A 15,598-nucleotide genomic window follows, 5' to 3' on the forward strand; every position below is an offset into this window, starting at 1 on the left:
TTGCTGTGCATGTTGTTGTCTAAACCTCCCTGTATATCCTCTGTAATCCCTCGTACTTACTAGGGAAATTTAGGTACCTCCAAAGGCCTAAAGGGCTGTTTAAAGTCCTGGTTTTCAGGGGGGTTGACAAGGTGAACTTTTGGGTCCCTTGCAACTCTACAGTTCTGCAATTCTATGAGGTTACCTGACTGGTCTTGGTGAGGGCAGGGTCAGCAGAGGGAATTACAGTTTTGGAGAGCTTTGGAGTTTTTTATGGGAACTGGTTGTAGATACAAGAGGAGAAAGCTAACTGCAAAAACAAAACAAAAGCACCCCGCTACCCTGTGTAGTTCGGACTTTCCCTACCAATATATCCTGCTTCAGAAAAGAAAGATCAACTTTCTTTTTTCACATTTCTCCTCCACAAATCAAAAATACCTGAGTCCTTGGTCTTAAAAAGGTGCTTCTCCAGGGAATACTTCTAGATCCCCCTACAATTTGAGAAACCCAAACTGGTGTTATTTAATATGTTTCTATTTAAAAATTTAAATATCATTCTTAAAGATCTAAGTCTCCACACTGAGTCTGTTGAGTCATTTCCTTCTGACTGTATGAGCGGGTGCAGCTCAGAAGTGGAAGTTGCTTCAGAACACAAATATCGATCAGAGGTACCAAAAGATTTGGCAATGTGATATTTTAGAGAAATCAACACAAATACTAAGGGGTAACCAGGGGGCAAAATATAATGGAACCATTCAAGAAAATATGGAAGGCACTCATTGCCTACACAAGTATAAAGGATGATGTCTGCCTTCTGCCTCAATGTAACTCTTGATTATGAAACTTTTTAGTTATTTTCTCTCTTCATCTACAAATATCAAAAAGAAAATTTGAAGCAGAAAGAAAGTGTTAAGATTATCAGTAAGTAGAGATACGGTGCTGTCTTAAGCCTGTCATGTTAATACGCACCCTTTGCATGTTTCCTTTAACCTGTATCTTTTCTTTTTAAAAAAGTTATATATGCCCAACCTCAGGAAGGTGTGCTGAAGCATGCCTGGATAAGCCTGCACTGATCCAGCTGGGCAAAGTTGGTGCGCATTGGCTGGGCTTGCCTTAAATCATTCAGAGATGCTGAGCTGCAGGCAGCCTGGTCTGCCTTACAAACACATGATTTCCTAGCAATGCCTTGCCTATTTCTGGCTAGGCCTTTCAACAGTAGCCCCAGTCAAGTTTCACTTTCGGATTCAATGCTGCTCTTGCTGCCAGGCTGACATGCAGCTGGGGCTGGCCGCTTTGCAGCTGCGTTGCACTTGCCGCGCCGAGGCATAGAGTAGACTAGGGGGAGAAAGTGAGTGCTGGCCGCTCCGAAGGAGGATGACTGTCTTCTTACTGCCGAAGGTATGTAGGAGTCTCGAAGAGAGCGAAATAAGCGGACTGAGTTTCTGGTTTTTCCTGCAGTCGTGGGATTTCTCTGGCCACGAGATGGCGCTTTTGTCTGATTTCCACTCGCAGGGCTCCCTGGCGGCTTTGCCTTTTCTTCTGAGGGTATTGGAAAATGGCAAAGGAAAGGAGGCGCACGGGCTCAAACCTGGAAAGTCCCGAGGAATTTAATGCGAGAAATGCAGAGGCGCAAAGGCTGCTTACTGGGAAGTCCTACCGACGCATGAGGATTTTAATTTGTAGAAAGAGCAAAAGGAGGTTTTGTTGTTGTTGTTTAGTCGTTTATTCGTGTCCGACTCTTCGTGACCCCATGGACCAGAGCACGCCAGGCACTTCTGTCCTCCACTGCCTCCCGCAGTTTGATCAAACTCATGTTAGTAGCTTCAAGAACACCATCCAACCATCTCATTTTCTGTCGTCCCCTTCTCCTTGTGCCCTCCATCTTTCCCAACATCAAGGTCTTTTCTAGGGAGTCTTCTCTTCTCATGAGGTGCCCAAAGTATTGGAGCCTCAGCTTCACGATCTGTCCTTCCAGTCAGCACTCAGGGCTAATTTCCTTAAGAATGGATGCATTTGATCTTATTGTAGTCCATGGGACTCTCAAGAGCACCATAATGGTGCTCTCCAGCACCATAATTCAAAAGCATCAATTATGGTGCTGGAGGTGGTTGCTTGCCTTGAAATCTTTAAACCTCTAATCCTATATATGTAAGTCTTGTACTGAGGGAAGCGTGCCTGTGGTCCTCACACGCTATTGAAATCGCCTTTCCCAAACATCCAGGTGTTTCCAAGTATCCTGCTAGGGCTGATGGTGATGGAAACACAGCTGTGCTGCCTGGGACTGAGGAGAACAGCGATGGGGTGGTCGGGAGCCATGGCGGGGGCGCACGAAGACCCCTTACTTTTTCTGCTGCCTGCAGGGTCTCGCTTTCCATTCCTAAGGTCGCCCAAGAAGCAGGGGAGAGGAGCTTTTAGCCACTGTGCATGCTCCAAAAGCTAAGAGCTGTTTGACGGTGGAACGGGCTCCCTCAGGAGGTTGTGGACTTGCCTTCCTTGGAGGTTTTTAAGCAGAGGTTGGATGCTCGTCTGCCATGGATGCTTTAATGGAGATTCCTGCATTGCAGGGGGCTGGACTAGACGATTCTATTCAATGATAGGCTGTCATCCTCTATAGCGAGCTAGTTCTCTTTATTTTCTAGGTGACGGGATTTCCCCCCCTCTTGGTGTGAATGCTAGACAGGAAGTGATAGACACCCACCACTGTCTGAGGTGACATAGTCCCCAAACAAAGGCAGACATCCTCAGTAAAACTGACGCCTCAGTGCCTTGGCTACTGCACCTGCTGCATCGCTCTCACAGGGACTCCCTGCTGTTATAGCACTTTGCACATGCCTTGGAATGTAACCATCAGAGTTCTCTGCTGTCAATAATAATAATAATAATAATAATAATAATAATAATAATAATTTATGGTTTATACCCCACCCATCTGGCTGGATTTCTCCAGACACTCTGGGCAACTCCCAACAGAATATTAAAAACATGATAAAACATCAGACATTAAAAACTTCTTTAAACAGGGCTGCCTTCACACATATAACTAATGCAAGACACAGATTTCTTTACCAGTGATACAGTTGACTTCCTGAAAGGTAGGAAGCAAAGCCTAGTTGTGGAGTCTAGCCTCCAAGATTGCCTTGTTTTGTAATTTTAGGGGGGGGGCTGTTTGGGGGATTTTTTACCTTTCTATATTGCTTTGAGGGTTTAGCTGAAAAGCAGCAAATGGATAAATATAAATGTAATGCAACATAAAGTATCTCTTTGACTATTGAGTTAACAATTATCTTAAATAACATAAATAAATTTACCAATTGCAAAGGCCCCATGAACACACATGTATGAAAGTGACAGTTTCAGTTAATTAAGAGTTGAACAAAACTACCAGTCTCAGGAAGAGCTGGCTTAATATTTTATTATTCCTCAGATTTGCGAGTATGGGATATTTCTTACTATACTATCAAAATGAGAGTAGCATGCATCGGAATGGGGATGGGGGAAATTCAATTCAGTTCACATTTAAAGGCGATCCCACCAAGTCCACACTTTCCAGAACAATACACAACTGGAAGCACAGCCACACTTTTAAAATGCATGTTCTGGGATGTGCATAGAAATGCAATATATGTTAAGGAAAATAAAATGCTGAATGCATTATATTACATTAGATAAAACTGCTTTGCAAAAATGTGTAAATTAGACAAGCTTGCATACAAAAACTTGTACGTTAGAAGAAATTCACTGATGAGTTTTCATGAGGACTTTAAAAATAAATCAAAAACTGATATAGAAATGGGAAGAGCTGAATCCATTGGAAAAATGAGAAACTGAGAGAAACCAAAATTGACAGATTGGGCCATCCTTACATTTGAAATGTATAGAGTTTCAATACTGGAACACGCCCAGTTTCAAATTATGGGTTAGCAGTGATAGGAAAACAGGAAGGAGAAAGGACATTTGCATTGTTTTCAGTCAGATGGGACTCAAGGTGATAGGAGCTGGTCTCTCCTTGAACGTACTGAAGGGTATGTGTTTGTTTGCTTCATGAACTTCATACACTACTTTTTTGTTTAAAAAAATACCCTCAAGTTTATAAAAGCTAGAACAATAAAATCAGGAAAAATTTACAACCCTACTCTAAAACATACAAACATTAAAAATGCTAAACTAGATTGAAATTACCTCAACTTTCTAAGAATCTGGGTAGGCTTGTCTAAAGAGGAACGTTTTGCGCAGGGGCCAAAAAGGCCACGTGTTTGAATATTGTTCAGCAAACAGATAAAATGGGGGGTGGAAGGATCAGTCTTGAACTGCAGTTGAAGAAGCAATTGAAGAAGCTTCTGTGTTAGTCGGTCAGTTGCATTAATCTGATCTTGCAATATGTTTGTTTCCTTGATGGGGAAAGGGAATCTCCTCCCCGGAGGAAGAGGGTTTGAATTGTAGTTGGATCTGTAACACAGGTTTGAACTTTTCAGCACATTTAAAGCTGAGGCCATTGCTCTGTGCTGTGGGATTTTAAGGCGAAATGATGCCCCTGGGCAAAGATGGTGGTGCCTTCAGGGGTTCTTGGTGCATCGCTGGCACTCACCCTCGCATTGCCTGCTCCTTTGTGAGCTCATTTTGCCCGATTGCTTCAGTCTCCCTGCAGTTTGTGGCAGTTGGTCTTTGCACAACTTTCTGTAATGAGATCGGATGTGGCGTTTGCGTTCCTGTGTGGGGGAAGGAGTTAACACACTGCCTGGCTAAAAAAATTTGCTCCCCTGGTTAGAAATTACCTAAAATTGCCAAGTTAGCTGTGGTGCAATGCAGCAGGACAAAGTTTTGTTTAATCTCCCAGTAGTTACCCATTTCAGTCCGATAAAGTTGTTAACTTTCTGCCGTAGAGTTTGGGGAATTCCGGACACTTTTACTTTCACTTCGTGCCAGTCCCTTGGCACAGGCAGGCATGGGGAACATTTCATTGCCATGTTTCAGAAGCTTCAAACAGAAAAAGATGAAAGAGGCAAGAATCAGCTCTCCCTCTCTAGTTTCCTCTCGTTTCCGTACTTTTGCTCTTTAATGTCTGCAGATTTCTGGTAGGTACCCAGTTCTTTGTTTCTTTGGCTGTCTTTGTTTAACAAGGTTTTATGTCCTACATGACAAAACAGAAATCTTCCACTATACGTCTCAGCAGAACCATGAGCAAAACTTCGCCAGTTGGACCTTTGTAGTACAGTGGTACCTCAGGTTACAGACGCTTCAGGTTACAGATGCTTCAGGTTACAGACTCCACTAATCCAGAAATAGTACCTTGGGTTAAGAACTTTACTTCAGGATGAGAACAGAAATCGCTTGGCGGTGGCGCGGTGGCAACAGGAGGCCCCATTAGCTAAAGTGGTGCTTCAGGTTAAGAACAGTTTCAGGTTAAGAACGGACCTCCAGAACGAATTAAATTCTTAACCAGAGGTAGCACTGTAGTCTTTTGATCGCTTCCCTGCTCAACTGGTTTTACATAACTGCAGCACTGACATGTAGCAGTGTTGAGTGCCCCTGTTCTGGATCTCAGCCAGCCATGTTTTCTTCTGGGATATTCCATTCAACTGCCTCCCCCCACTTGCCCCCAGTTTTCTGCCTACCCAGCCACAATTTCCTCATTGGGTGTTTTGGGTGGGTCTCCCCTCTTTTAGGCTGTGTTTTTCTTGCCAAATACGTTTTAAAATGTTTATGATGCATGTTCAGCTACAACCACTGAACCAAGAGTAGTCCTAACAAGGCATTAACACACCATACAGAAAAAGATAATAAATTCCATCACCACAAAAAAAGAGAATTAATGCATGAACTAATAACCTTCAAAACATAAAATACATAAAATAAAAGTGGTCTTTTTCTATGCACCAGACTTCCCATCTATTCCTTATTACAGAGTCTGTATTAATTGTTCGCTGCCATTACATAACAAGTTTTGTTCAGTTTCAATATCCCTTAATCCAGGGGTCTGCAACCTTTAAGACAAAAAGAGCCACTTGGACCCGTTTCCGAAGAAAAAAAAACTGGGAGCCGCAAAACTCGTCATTATAAAAATAACTTTTTTTGTCATTTTTTTATTATTTCTTTGTTTGACCCCTCAGAATTACTCCTCCTCATAGAAATAGAAACGTTAAATTAACAAGGTACCTTTTTTTGTGTGTGTGTTCTTCACTCCCCTTCAAAACAGTGACCAACGTACATGCCCCCTTTCAATGCAATGACCAGCGTACATGCCCCTTACAATGTAGCGGGCAGGCGGGAAGGTGACGTCGGGACGGTGCGTGACTAACGCACGCACCGCTCCCATGCGACGTCACAGCCAGTACAGCGCCCACCACAGTGGGGAGTGTCGGGGCGCACAATGCGCCTCCTCCCCTCGCTAGTATCCGCCCCGGAGCTGCGGCAAAGGTGTAAAAGAGCCACATGCGGCTCCGGAGCCGTGGGTTGCAGACCCCTGCCTTAATCCATTCATTGGTTTTACCATATTTTTAACACTGCTACTGAAATTATTTGAACGCTGCATATGACCTTAAACTACTACTATTATTTTTCAAGTATATTTTAAAAACTTCCCATTTTGAAATAAATACCTGTTTTGGTTTATTTTTTAATCTTTTCTGACATGCTATCTAATTCTGCGTATTCAGACATCTTTTGAATCCATTCTAATCTTGACGGGACTTTATCGCTTTTCCGATTTGCCGCAATGAGAACTCTTGCTGCGACTGTAGCATTTAATAAGATCTCTTTAGCCTTTTTAGGAATATCTGAGTTTGTGATTCCCAAAAGGAAAGCTTCTGGTTTCCTATTAAAAGATATTTTTAACATTTTCCCCATTCTGTGTGGATATCCTCCACTTTTGGGAGGACATACAAGCAAATACTTTAACCAGCCAGTAATCTAATGTTGGCAATCAATTCCTACCCACCACCTGTAATGAGCAATAGATATACAGGCTGCATCCAGTAAAGTATCAAACCATCTCCCTCTTGTGTTTTGGAATTGACTCTCTTCCTTTTCATCCCCAGGAAGTTTCAGCTGACAAAACATCTCTCTGCAAATGGCAAACATTACTCCCTGGCACAGATAATATGAAGCCCACGGTGTAAGATTCCCCCTGAGCCCGGAATAAGCAGGACCACTCCAACAGAGTCGCTTTTGCAGAATGACGACGGTAGGAGGGGCCAGCTAAAAATTGGCCGCTGTTTCTTTAATGCTAAAAGAACTAAGTCAGCATGAGTCAGTGGCCTACATTGACTCATGCACCCTTTCACCAAATTGTACCTGTATACAGTGGTATCTCGGGATGCGAACGGGATCCGGAGCCCTGTTCGCCTCCTGAATGCAACGTAAGACGCGACGGCGCGCCTGCGCTTGCACGGGTCGTTTTTTGCCGCTTCCGCGCATGCACATGATGTCATTTTGAGCATCTGCGCATGTGCGAGCGGCGAAACCTGGAAGTAATGCACTCCGTTACTTCCAGGTTGCTGCGGAGCGCAACTTGAATGTGCTCAACCCGAAGCACATTCAACCCGAGGTATGACTGTATATAGAGTGGTCAATGTTAGTGTTTGGTGTGGGTTGGTTGGATGGTAGAAAACTGGTTGCGTTTGGTGTGTGTAAAAGCTGTCGGTCGTGCTTGGAGAAGAAGACTTTTTAAGAATAAAAGCAGCAATACTCTGCAAGAATACTCTTTCTCAAAGACTCTTTTGTGCCAACTAAGGTCTGAGGACTAGGCAAAGGAGTAAAAAGGAGGTCAGAACCTTTTCTTTTTCAAACACTGACGAGCTTGCTGCGATCTTCTTAGGGGTGGTAGTTAAGAGAATCACAGGGAATGGAAGAAGGTGTAAAAGGGGCCACAAGGGCATTTTTGAAATTCCCTTCATAGGACCATAGAATTGTAGAGTTGGAAGGGGTTCTCAGGGGTCATCTAGCCCAACCCCCTGCAATGGAGGAATCACAGCTGAAGAATCCCTGACAGATGGCCATCCAGCCTCTGCTTCAAAACCTCCAGTGAGGGAGAGTCTACCACCCTCTGAGGGAGCTCATTCCATGGCCAAACAGCTCTTACTGTCAGATCAGTTTTCTAAAATACATATTTGCATGAATTGTTAGCTGCCTTAGATGAGCATAAATCCAATTATTTAATTACAGTTATTCAAACCTACATTCACAGTGTTAACAAGTGATATATTTCACAAGAGGTTTTTTTTTAAAAAAACTAGAGGTTCTTTCAATTTTATTTTTATTTGTTAAAGCAAACACTCTTGTTTATTGCCTTGGGGTGCATTTGAAGGAAGGGTGGGATTGACATTTATGGTGTTATGAGTTTGTGGGGGCCCTGATCCTCATAAATTTCTGGGTCTAAGAAAAGTTAGAATTAATCAGTGCTTGGAGGGTTAAACTGAAAGTTAGACTTTAAATAGCTGGACTCAGCCTTCCCTCTCCAGCAAACCGTCTGACAGAGGAGCCATTAAAAGATTATTAAAAGATAGTAAGGAATGGTTGAGTCATTGACCAAAAACAGAGAAAGGTGCCTTCAGCAAGTCTAAAACTATATGCCCCAGCCTGCTCTCTGACATTCAGTGAGTGAACAGTCTGTGTACACTCAGACTAGTTGATCTGTGCAAATCAAGAAGTGGTTTTCACACAAATCTTTCACTCAACTCATTTCTGTGTAGAGATAGCTTGTGTTCAGTGTAATGTGTGAACAAGCCTTTCATTTTGGGCCTTAAAATCCTGGCAGGGCTTATGTACTAATATTTGCTTCAACCATTTGCAACCATTTCATCTTTCTTCTCTTTTCCTTCCAGCCTCCATTCTGGATGGATGATGCAGAAGTCCAGAAGGCCATCAGGAATGCTTGGCCGCAGCTGGTGCACTTCCTCAGTCACCATCCAGAGTGGGTCCTGAGAAAAGCCAAGCAGCTTCTCCCACGGGTGGCCTTGAATGAGATTGAAGGGACAGCCAGTTCCCATGAGAAGGTCTCACTGGTCCTGGACATGTTTCTGAAGGCTGCAGATGTCGATGCTCCCATCTTCAAAGCCTTCATACAGAGTGTCTGCATGGAATGCAACCTTCCCATGCATCTGGAAATAGTCTTCATGAGTGTGTCAGGAGAAGGTCAGAGGAGGGGTTGTGTCTCAGTGATGCTTTGCATGCTTTGTATTACAGAAAGCCCCGGGTTCAATTCCTGGTGGCCTCATGTGCCTTCAGGCCAAGCTTTTCAAGCTTTATCCCTGGGCATTAGAACCAACAAATCAGACATTTTTTTATCCCCACAAAAACAAATGAATGAAAAACAAATGAATTTTTGTTCAGAACCAATGTGTCTGAATTCCCATTCATTCATTTCTTTTCCATATGTTTTTAAAGCCAGTACACACACACCGCATGAGATGTGATGCAAGAGATGTGCAGAGTTTCTCCTCCCAGCTTTTAGTTTAAATTTAAAGCAGCTGAGAAGAAGTCTCGGCCAGCGGGGTAGCGGTCTGGGATCATGGAGAGTCAAATCCCCATTACTTTTTTTGCATCAAGGTTTATGTCTCTAGCTTCCTGGTGCCACCCAGTCATTGTGGAAGGGGAGCTTTTTAGCCCCTGTATGCTGGAAAACAAAGCATTTAGGGACATGGAAGACACAAGGAGCTTCAGTTTCAAGTCAACGGGGTGCAAGTTCTGTTACATCCAATGCAAATTCATGGAAAACGCAGCTTAAGTAAAACTGCCACAAGTTATTGAAGCGCTCCAAATCATTGTCTCTGGGACCTGCACCAAAAATAGTAGCTCTTGCTCAAGGTGCTTTTTTCAGTTAAAAAGACACTGGGTTCCCAGATCTTGAAAAGTACTGCAATAGTGAAAATGCCTTCTGGTTCATGCCCTACACTGAGCAGAGAATTGGCTGGAAAACCTCCCATGTCCCTTCAATCAGCTCTCAAAATGCTTATACTTCCATATGCTGCTTTTAATTGCAACTGAAAGGGAATTCATGGTGGTCATGGTAGAGTCCAGCTGTGCCAGACAAGGAATGACCACCCTTTATATAAGCAATTCATCAGGTGTTGGGCTGGTATGCTGACTCCAGTGGTGTCTGGTGCTCATTGGTGCTGGTAGGGCGGAAGGCATGGAGCCCAACCATAGGTGGCGCCAGAGCCAGTGACAGGCAGATAATTGGGCAGGACTGAGGTTGGTTGGGCAGCGTTTCCTTTGCCCTAATGGGCCAGCCTCTACATAAATCTGGTACTAATGCATACAGACACATGCACACAAATATACAGAATAAGCTTTGTTATGAAATACTGCCTCTTGTGCTGATTTAAATTGATGATTCCAGGTCAAGGACGAGAGGATTTGAAAGGAGCTTCCGCTTGCTCCCCGTCAACATCAACAAGTAAGATTGCTTTTTTAAAAAATTCTTTTTCTCCCCCCAATTTTTTTTATTAGTTTTCCACATTTATAACAAATATAACATATAAAACACACAGAACAAAACACATTACAATTCTAAAAAAAAAATAAAATAGAAACACATATTCCTTCTTATATTCATTTTAAATTCCTTTTTTTATTGATACAACAAGAAAAAAGAAAAAAAAAACCCACAAATACCAAATTACACACAAGAACAACCACAGACATACAATTCTCTTAGCAAACAATAAAAACATATATTGGTCTTAACACTAAAGACCCAACCTCCCCATCTATTCCATATTTCAATTTCATATTACTTATTGCCAATACACACTTTTATCATAATTAAACTTATTCTTAATAAATCTAATTTCTTATATCTACCTTGCAACTATTACTGAAGTTCCTCAACCCCCCCCCCAAAAAAAAAACCAAGTAAGATTGCTCTTGGTGAAATGCAATTGATGGTTTGAGCTAGGAGAGCTGTCTTGGGAAGGGGCCAAGTCAACCTTGGAGCAGAATGCTTGGACTCAATTTCCATTGAGGCTCCAGGCCCACTTCATTCCTCTGGCAGTGTTGGACTCCTGCTAAGGACCCTTTCGTTTTTGTGCTCCTTGAGATAAGCAACTGTTCCTGGTCAAGAAACAATCACACAATGCAGCCACCCCAGTGTATTTTATTTTATTTTATTTATTTCATTGATGGAGGGGGGAACCCTCAACTGAGGGTTCCTCCCCTGCTACAGATTAGGGAATGGGACAGAGACAGTAATTAATTTGGGAAAACAGGGGCCTTCTCAGAGGCTGATCCAAGACTTTGAAACTCCCTTCCTAGAGAATTTAGACTGGCTCCCCTTTGTGTCCTTCGGTCAGCAGGTAAAGAGTTCCTTGTTCCAACAGGCTTTTGGGAACTGACAGTTTTTAAGGAAAGGACTGGTGCTCTGATGTTTTTATTGTAATTATCTGTATTCTTAATAGATCTTTTGTGTGTGTGTGTGTGTGTTTAATTGCTTTTAAATTATTGTCTTTTCTATGTTTTTAGCTGTTTCTATTTTATCTGTAAGTCACATTGAGTCATGGTCTACGAAAAATGCAGAATATAAATTTATTGTGTGTGTGGATGCTCAATGATTACTTAGTTACAAATCAATCTGGCTTCTAAGGCTGCATACACACCCTACCCCCAAGAATCCTGGGAACTATAGTTTACTTATAGCACTATAACTCCCAACACTCTTACAAAGTAGAGTTCCCAGGATTTTTTGTGGGAGGGTGTGTGTGCTTTAAATGTGTGCTGTGGATACATGTGCTGTCCCTTTGCACAATGATGATGTCAATGTGTTTTGCCAAAATTGTGATCGGGGGCCTGAGCCAGAGAGAAAGTCTCTTGCTGAAGCCCAATTCCTATGAAAGGGAGCTGGTCTCGGGCCCCTGCCATCTCCAAAGAGGTGATGCCGCTGTAATGTCACTGTTGCCTTTGTTGCCCTACAGGACTTGAAAGACGCCGTCCATGGAGCAGCCCTGCCAACAACAACAACGGCAAACAGTCCAAACAGCAGCGGCTAGGCAAGTTGTTATTTATCATCATCATCATCATCATCATTGTTTAATAAATTTATAAGTCACTTTTTCTTGCTAGGGCAACCCAAAGTGACTTACACAAAAACACCAACACCAACCAACGCTCCACATACATACTTTAAAGGGGGGGCAGAAAGCATTAAGAAGTGTGCATTTTATGAAAGAAGTGTGCACAAAATGTGTACTCTCAGGCCGAATGGGGTAGAACAGAACTCTGACAGAATGCCAGCAAGGCTTAAACAAGATGGAATTGGCTGCTCAGCCCACCCTTAACTCTTTGTGGGTTTTGCTCTAATTCCCAACATTATTTGGCAGAAGCCATAGCAACAAAATTAGTTTTCATGTAGTGTGGATCTATATTTGCTCCTTTTCTCCCTCCTCCATGTTTTATCAGATTCTGCTGAAAGATACCGGCAGCTCATCACCACCTCGATGCTTCAGAGATACGGAATGATCCGAGCAGCAGAAGCAACTGAACCCAAAGCTCAGCCGTCGCCTTTCAGCCAAACCTTCGTCAACCTGGTGATTCGTCAGAGCAAAGGTGGTCGGATGAGGGAAAGGGGGGAGATAGCTCTGCACGATACAGAGGAGCACAGGAACACCACCCTGAGACTGCCTGAGCTTTTTGAAAGTGTTCACATGGGGACCACCAAGGTTGTCCTTCTTCTGGGAAAACCAGGGATGGGGAAGACAAGGCTTATGCACCAGATCTGCCAGCAGTGGGCAGAGGGAGGCCTCCCACAATTCCAGCTGATATTCTTCTTTGAGTTCCGACAGCTGAACCTGATCAGCAGAAAACTTTCTCTCCAAGAACTTCTCTTCGACTTCTTCCTCAGGCCAGAAGATTGCCCTGATGCTGTGTTTGAACACATCCTAGAAGACGCCCAGCGCACGCTGGTGATATTTGATGGGCTGGACGAGTTTGTGGAGAACGTCCAGCTCCCAGGTCCTCCTCACACTATCTTCCCAGATCCTCTCAACCCTCTCTCCATATCAGACCTTTTTGCAAGTCTTTGCCTTGGGAAATTCTTGCCAGGCTCGACCGTGCTGGTCACGACCCGTCCAAAGATAGTCCCGGATGCTTTATTGAAAACAGACACCCTCCTGGCAGAAATCTGGGGCTTTGACCGTGAAAAGGTGGAGGAATACGTTGGCTATTTTTTCCACCAGCATTCCCTCAAGGAGAAAGCCATTGCTCACCTGAAAAGCAATGGCAAACTCCTGAGCATGTGTTATATCCCTGCCTTGTGTAATATCGTCTGCATTTGCCTGGAGTATCTGCTCCTCCATGATGCAGGGAGAGTCCAGCTCCCTCAAACCATGACCCAGTTCTACATCGAGATGCTCCTCACCTTCATAGGCAAGGATCAGAAGCTGAGGGCTTTGAGCGAAGAAGTCGACTTGAGTCAACACGAAGCGACTCTTGCAGGCCTCTCTGAGTTGGCCTTTAAGGGCCTGGAAGGAAATAAGATGTTGTTTTATGCTGGCGAGGTCCCAGAAGACGTGAAGGATTTTGCTTGCCTGTATGGGCTCCTGGTGTCCTTTGAGGTAAAGACCAGCAATGGACACACACAGGCTGGCTACACTTTTGTGCACTTCAGCCTGCAAGAGTTCTTTGCGGCCCTCTTCCTGCTGACAAGCAAAGCAGTTGATGGCAACTTCCTGAAGCAGAACTTCTTCCTGAGGTCTAAGTGGACGATGAAGAGAGAAGCAAGGGTGCCCTTCACAGAGAACTGCCACGTCTTCCTGTCTGGCCTCTCGTCTCGCGGGTGCCAGAAGTTCCTCAGCTCTTTAGCCGGGCAGTGCGATGCCCAGGTCCAGGAACGTCAAGCCATCATTGTGCAGATGCTGAAGAAACTGGGGGATGCTTCTCTCACAGGGCCTAGGATAGCTGAGCTGTGCCACTGTGTGCACGAGACACAGGACCAGGAACTGGCCCGGCATGTCGGGAAGCAGCTAAACTTCAGGTATCAGTTCAGAAACTTCCGGCTGATGCCGCTGGACATGGCTGCCCTGGCTTTTGTCATCAGCAGCAGCCACCCTCACTTGGTATGCCTGGACTTTGTGGGATGCCCCATGGAAGTGGACTATCTGGATGTCTTTGGCAGCTGTGAAAATATAAAGAGCCTGAGGTAAGAAGCACAGGCCACCTTGACACGTCAGGCTCAAAAGAGGTGAGGGATCTGGGCCTCTCCAAATGTTGCTGGGCTGCAGTTCCCAGCATCCCTGACCATTGGCCACATTGGCTGGGGCCGCTGGGAGTTGAAGTCCAACATCTGGAGGCCAACAGATTCTCCATCCTTGCACAGATGAGTAGGTGCATACCAGTCCTTCTTCACCTCGCTTTTACTTTGTATACTGTCTTTCTATATTACTATACACATGGTGGTTTACAGCCTGAAGAAACAAAATAGACAGCAAAGATTTCTTTCCCACCCACCAACACGAGCTCCCAGAGTGAGTTACATTTCAACAGTGTAAAAACGCAATGCTAAAAATCAGTTAAAAACAATTTAATAGGACAAAGTGTTCTTGCACTCATGTCCTGCTAGCAGGTTTCCCATTGGTGCATCTGGTCAGCCACTGTTTAAACAGGATGCTGGACAAGGTGGGCCATTGGGCTGATCCAACAGGCTCTTCTTACGTTCTTATGGATACAACTTGTTAAGTCATTTGAAGCAAGTCATTAATATGGAGCAACCGTGGGGAAAGATGCTAGCCGTCTGCTGCAAGAATCAGGTGCTGAGCTCCTTATCCAGCTAGGCTAGAAGGGAAAACTGGTTGCTATTTTACTAACCACAGTTGCCTTTTGCTTTTATTCTTAGCTTTAGGAGCAGGAGATGTGGGAATGAGTTTGCCGCTGTCCTGTCCAAGACCCTGCCGAAGATCAAATGCCTGACAACTTTCCAGTAAGCATTGCCCCAATGTCACATGCCCTGTTTTGAATCTTTTAGTGCAGTTTTTAATTCAAACCACCAGCTACATTTTGAGCAATAGCGTCCCCAATGTAGAAGTGAAACTTCAGTGGCCCTCCATAAGCTTTAGATTGGCTCATCCAACATGTGTTGTTTCAGCAACAGCCAGCTCTAGACTGAGCTTTATATAGGAGTGACAGCTTCCTTTCAGTTGCCAGCTCCGCCTTTGGTGGGAGGAGCCTCTCCATTTTAAAGAGCCCCAGCCTGCATAAGCCAGCATAGACTCTAAAAATGGTTGCTCCTCAAGGAACCTTCATATTAGCTAATTGTAAATGAGAGGGGGTGGCTATTTCTGATCTTTTCCTATGCTCCTTCCCCACAGAAGAGCTATTATTATTATTATTATTATTATTATTATTATTATTATTATTATATTATTGTTTATTAAATTTATATCCTGACATTCCTCTCAGAGGAGCCCAGGGTAGCGAACTTGAAAATGTTTAAGCAGCACAATGAAAACAGCACTTTTTTCTTTAACTATTTAAAAAACCATATAAAAATATTTTGAAGGATGATGAAGTTTTCAGACTAGGACCTATGAGACCTGGGTTCAAATCCCCACTGAGCCATGAAGCTCACTGGGTGACAGACACCAATTTGTGAGGGAGATGGGGGGGTGATATTGCCACCGACTGGGGGCTGCTT

At 43.9% G+C, this 15,598-nt stretch overlaps 1 protein-coding gene across 3 annotated transcripts in view; it reads left to right on the plus strand.

Moving 5' to 3' along the window:
* The first annotated feature begins 1,233 nt into the window (after positions 1-1,233).
* NLRC5 (NLR family CARD domain containing 5) overlaps positions 1,234-15,598 on the plus strand; it is a 53,347-nt gene continuing 38,982 nt past the window's right edge. The window contains exons 1-7 of one of the 3 annotated variants that reach the window (XM_082233447.1): positions 1,240-1,377; positions 7,014-7,159; positions 8,799-9,108; positions 10,316-10,372; positions 11,886-11,960; positions 12,370-14,107; positions 14,801-14,884. In XM_082233447.1, the coding sequence (XP_082089573.1) occupies positions 7,151-7,159; positions 8,799-9,108; positions 10,316-10,372; positions 11,886-11,960; positions 12,370-14,107; positions 14,801-14,884 (2,273 nt within the window). In that variant the 5' untranslated portion in view covers positions 1,240-1,377; positions 7,014-7,150. Of the gene's footprint in view, positions 1,378-4,727; positions 5,052-7,013; positions 7,160-8,798; positions 9,109-10,315; positions 10,373-11,885; positions 11,961-12,369; positions 14,108-14,800; positions 14,885-15,598 lie in introns of those variants that run through there. The other 2 variants (XM_082233448.1, XM_082233446.1) reach the window with 2 other exon arrangements.

The sequence above is a fragment of the Podarcis vaucheri genome, assembly GCF_965113315.1.
Source record: "Podarcis vaucheri genome assembly, chromosome: 7".
NCBI classification, from domain to species: Eukaryota; Metazoa; Chordata; class Lepidosauria; order Squamata; family Lacertidae; genus Podarcis; species Podarcis vaucheri.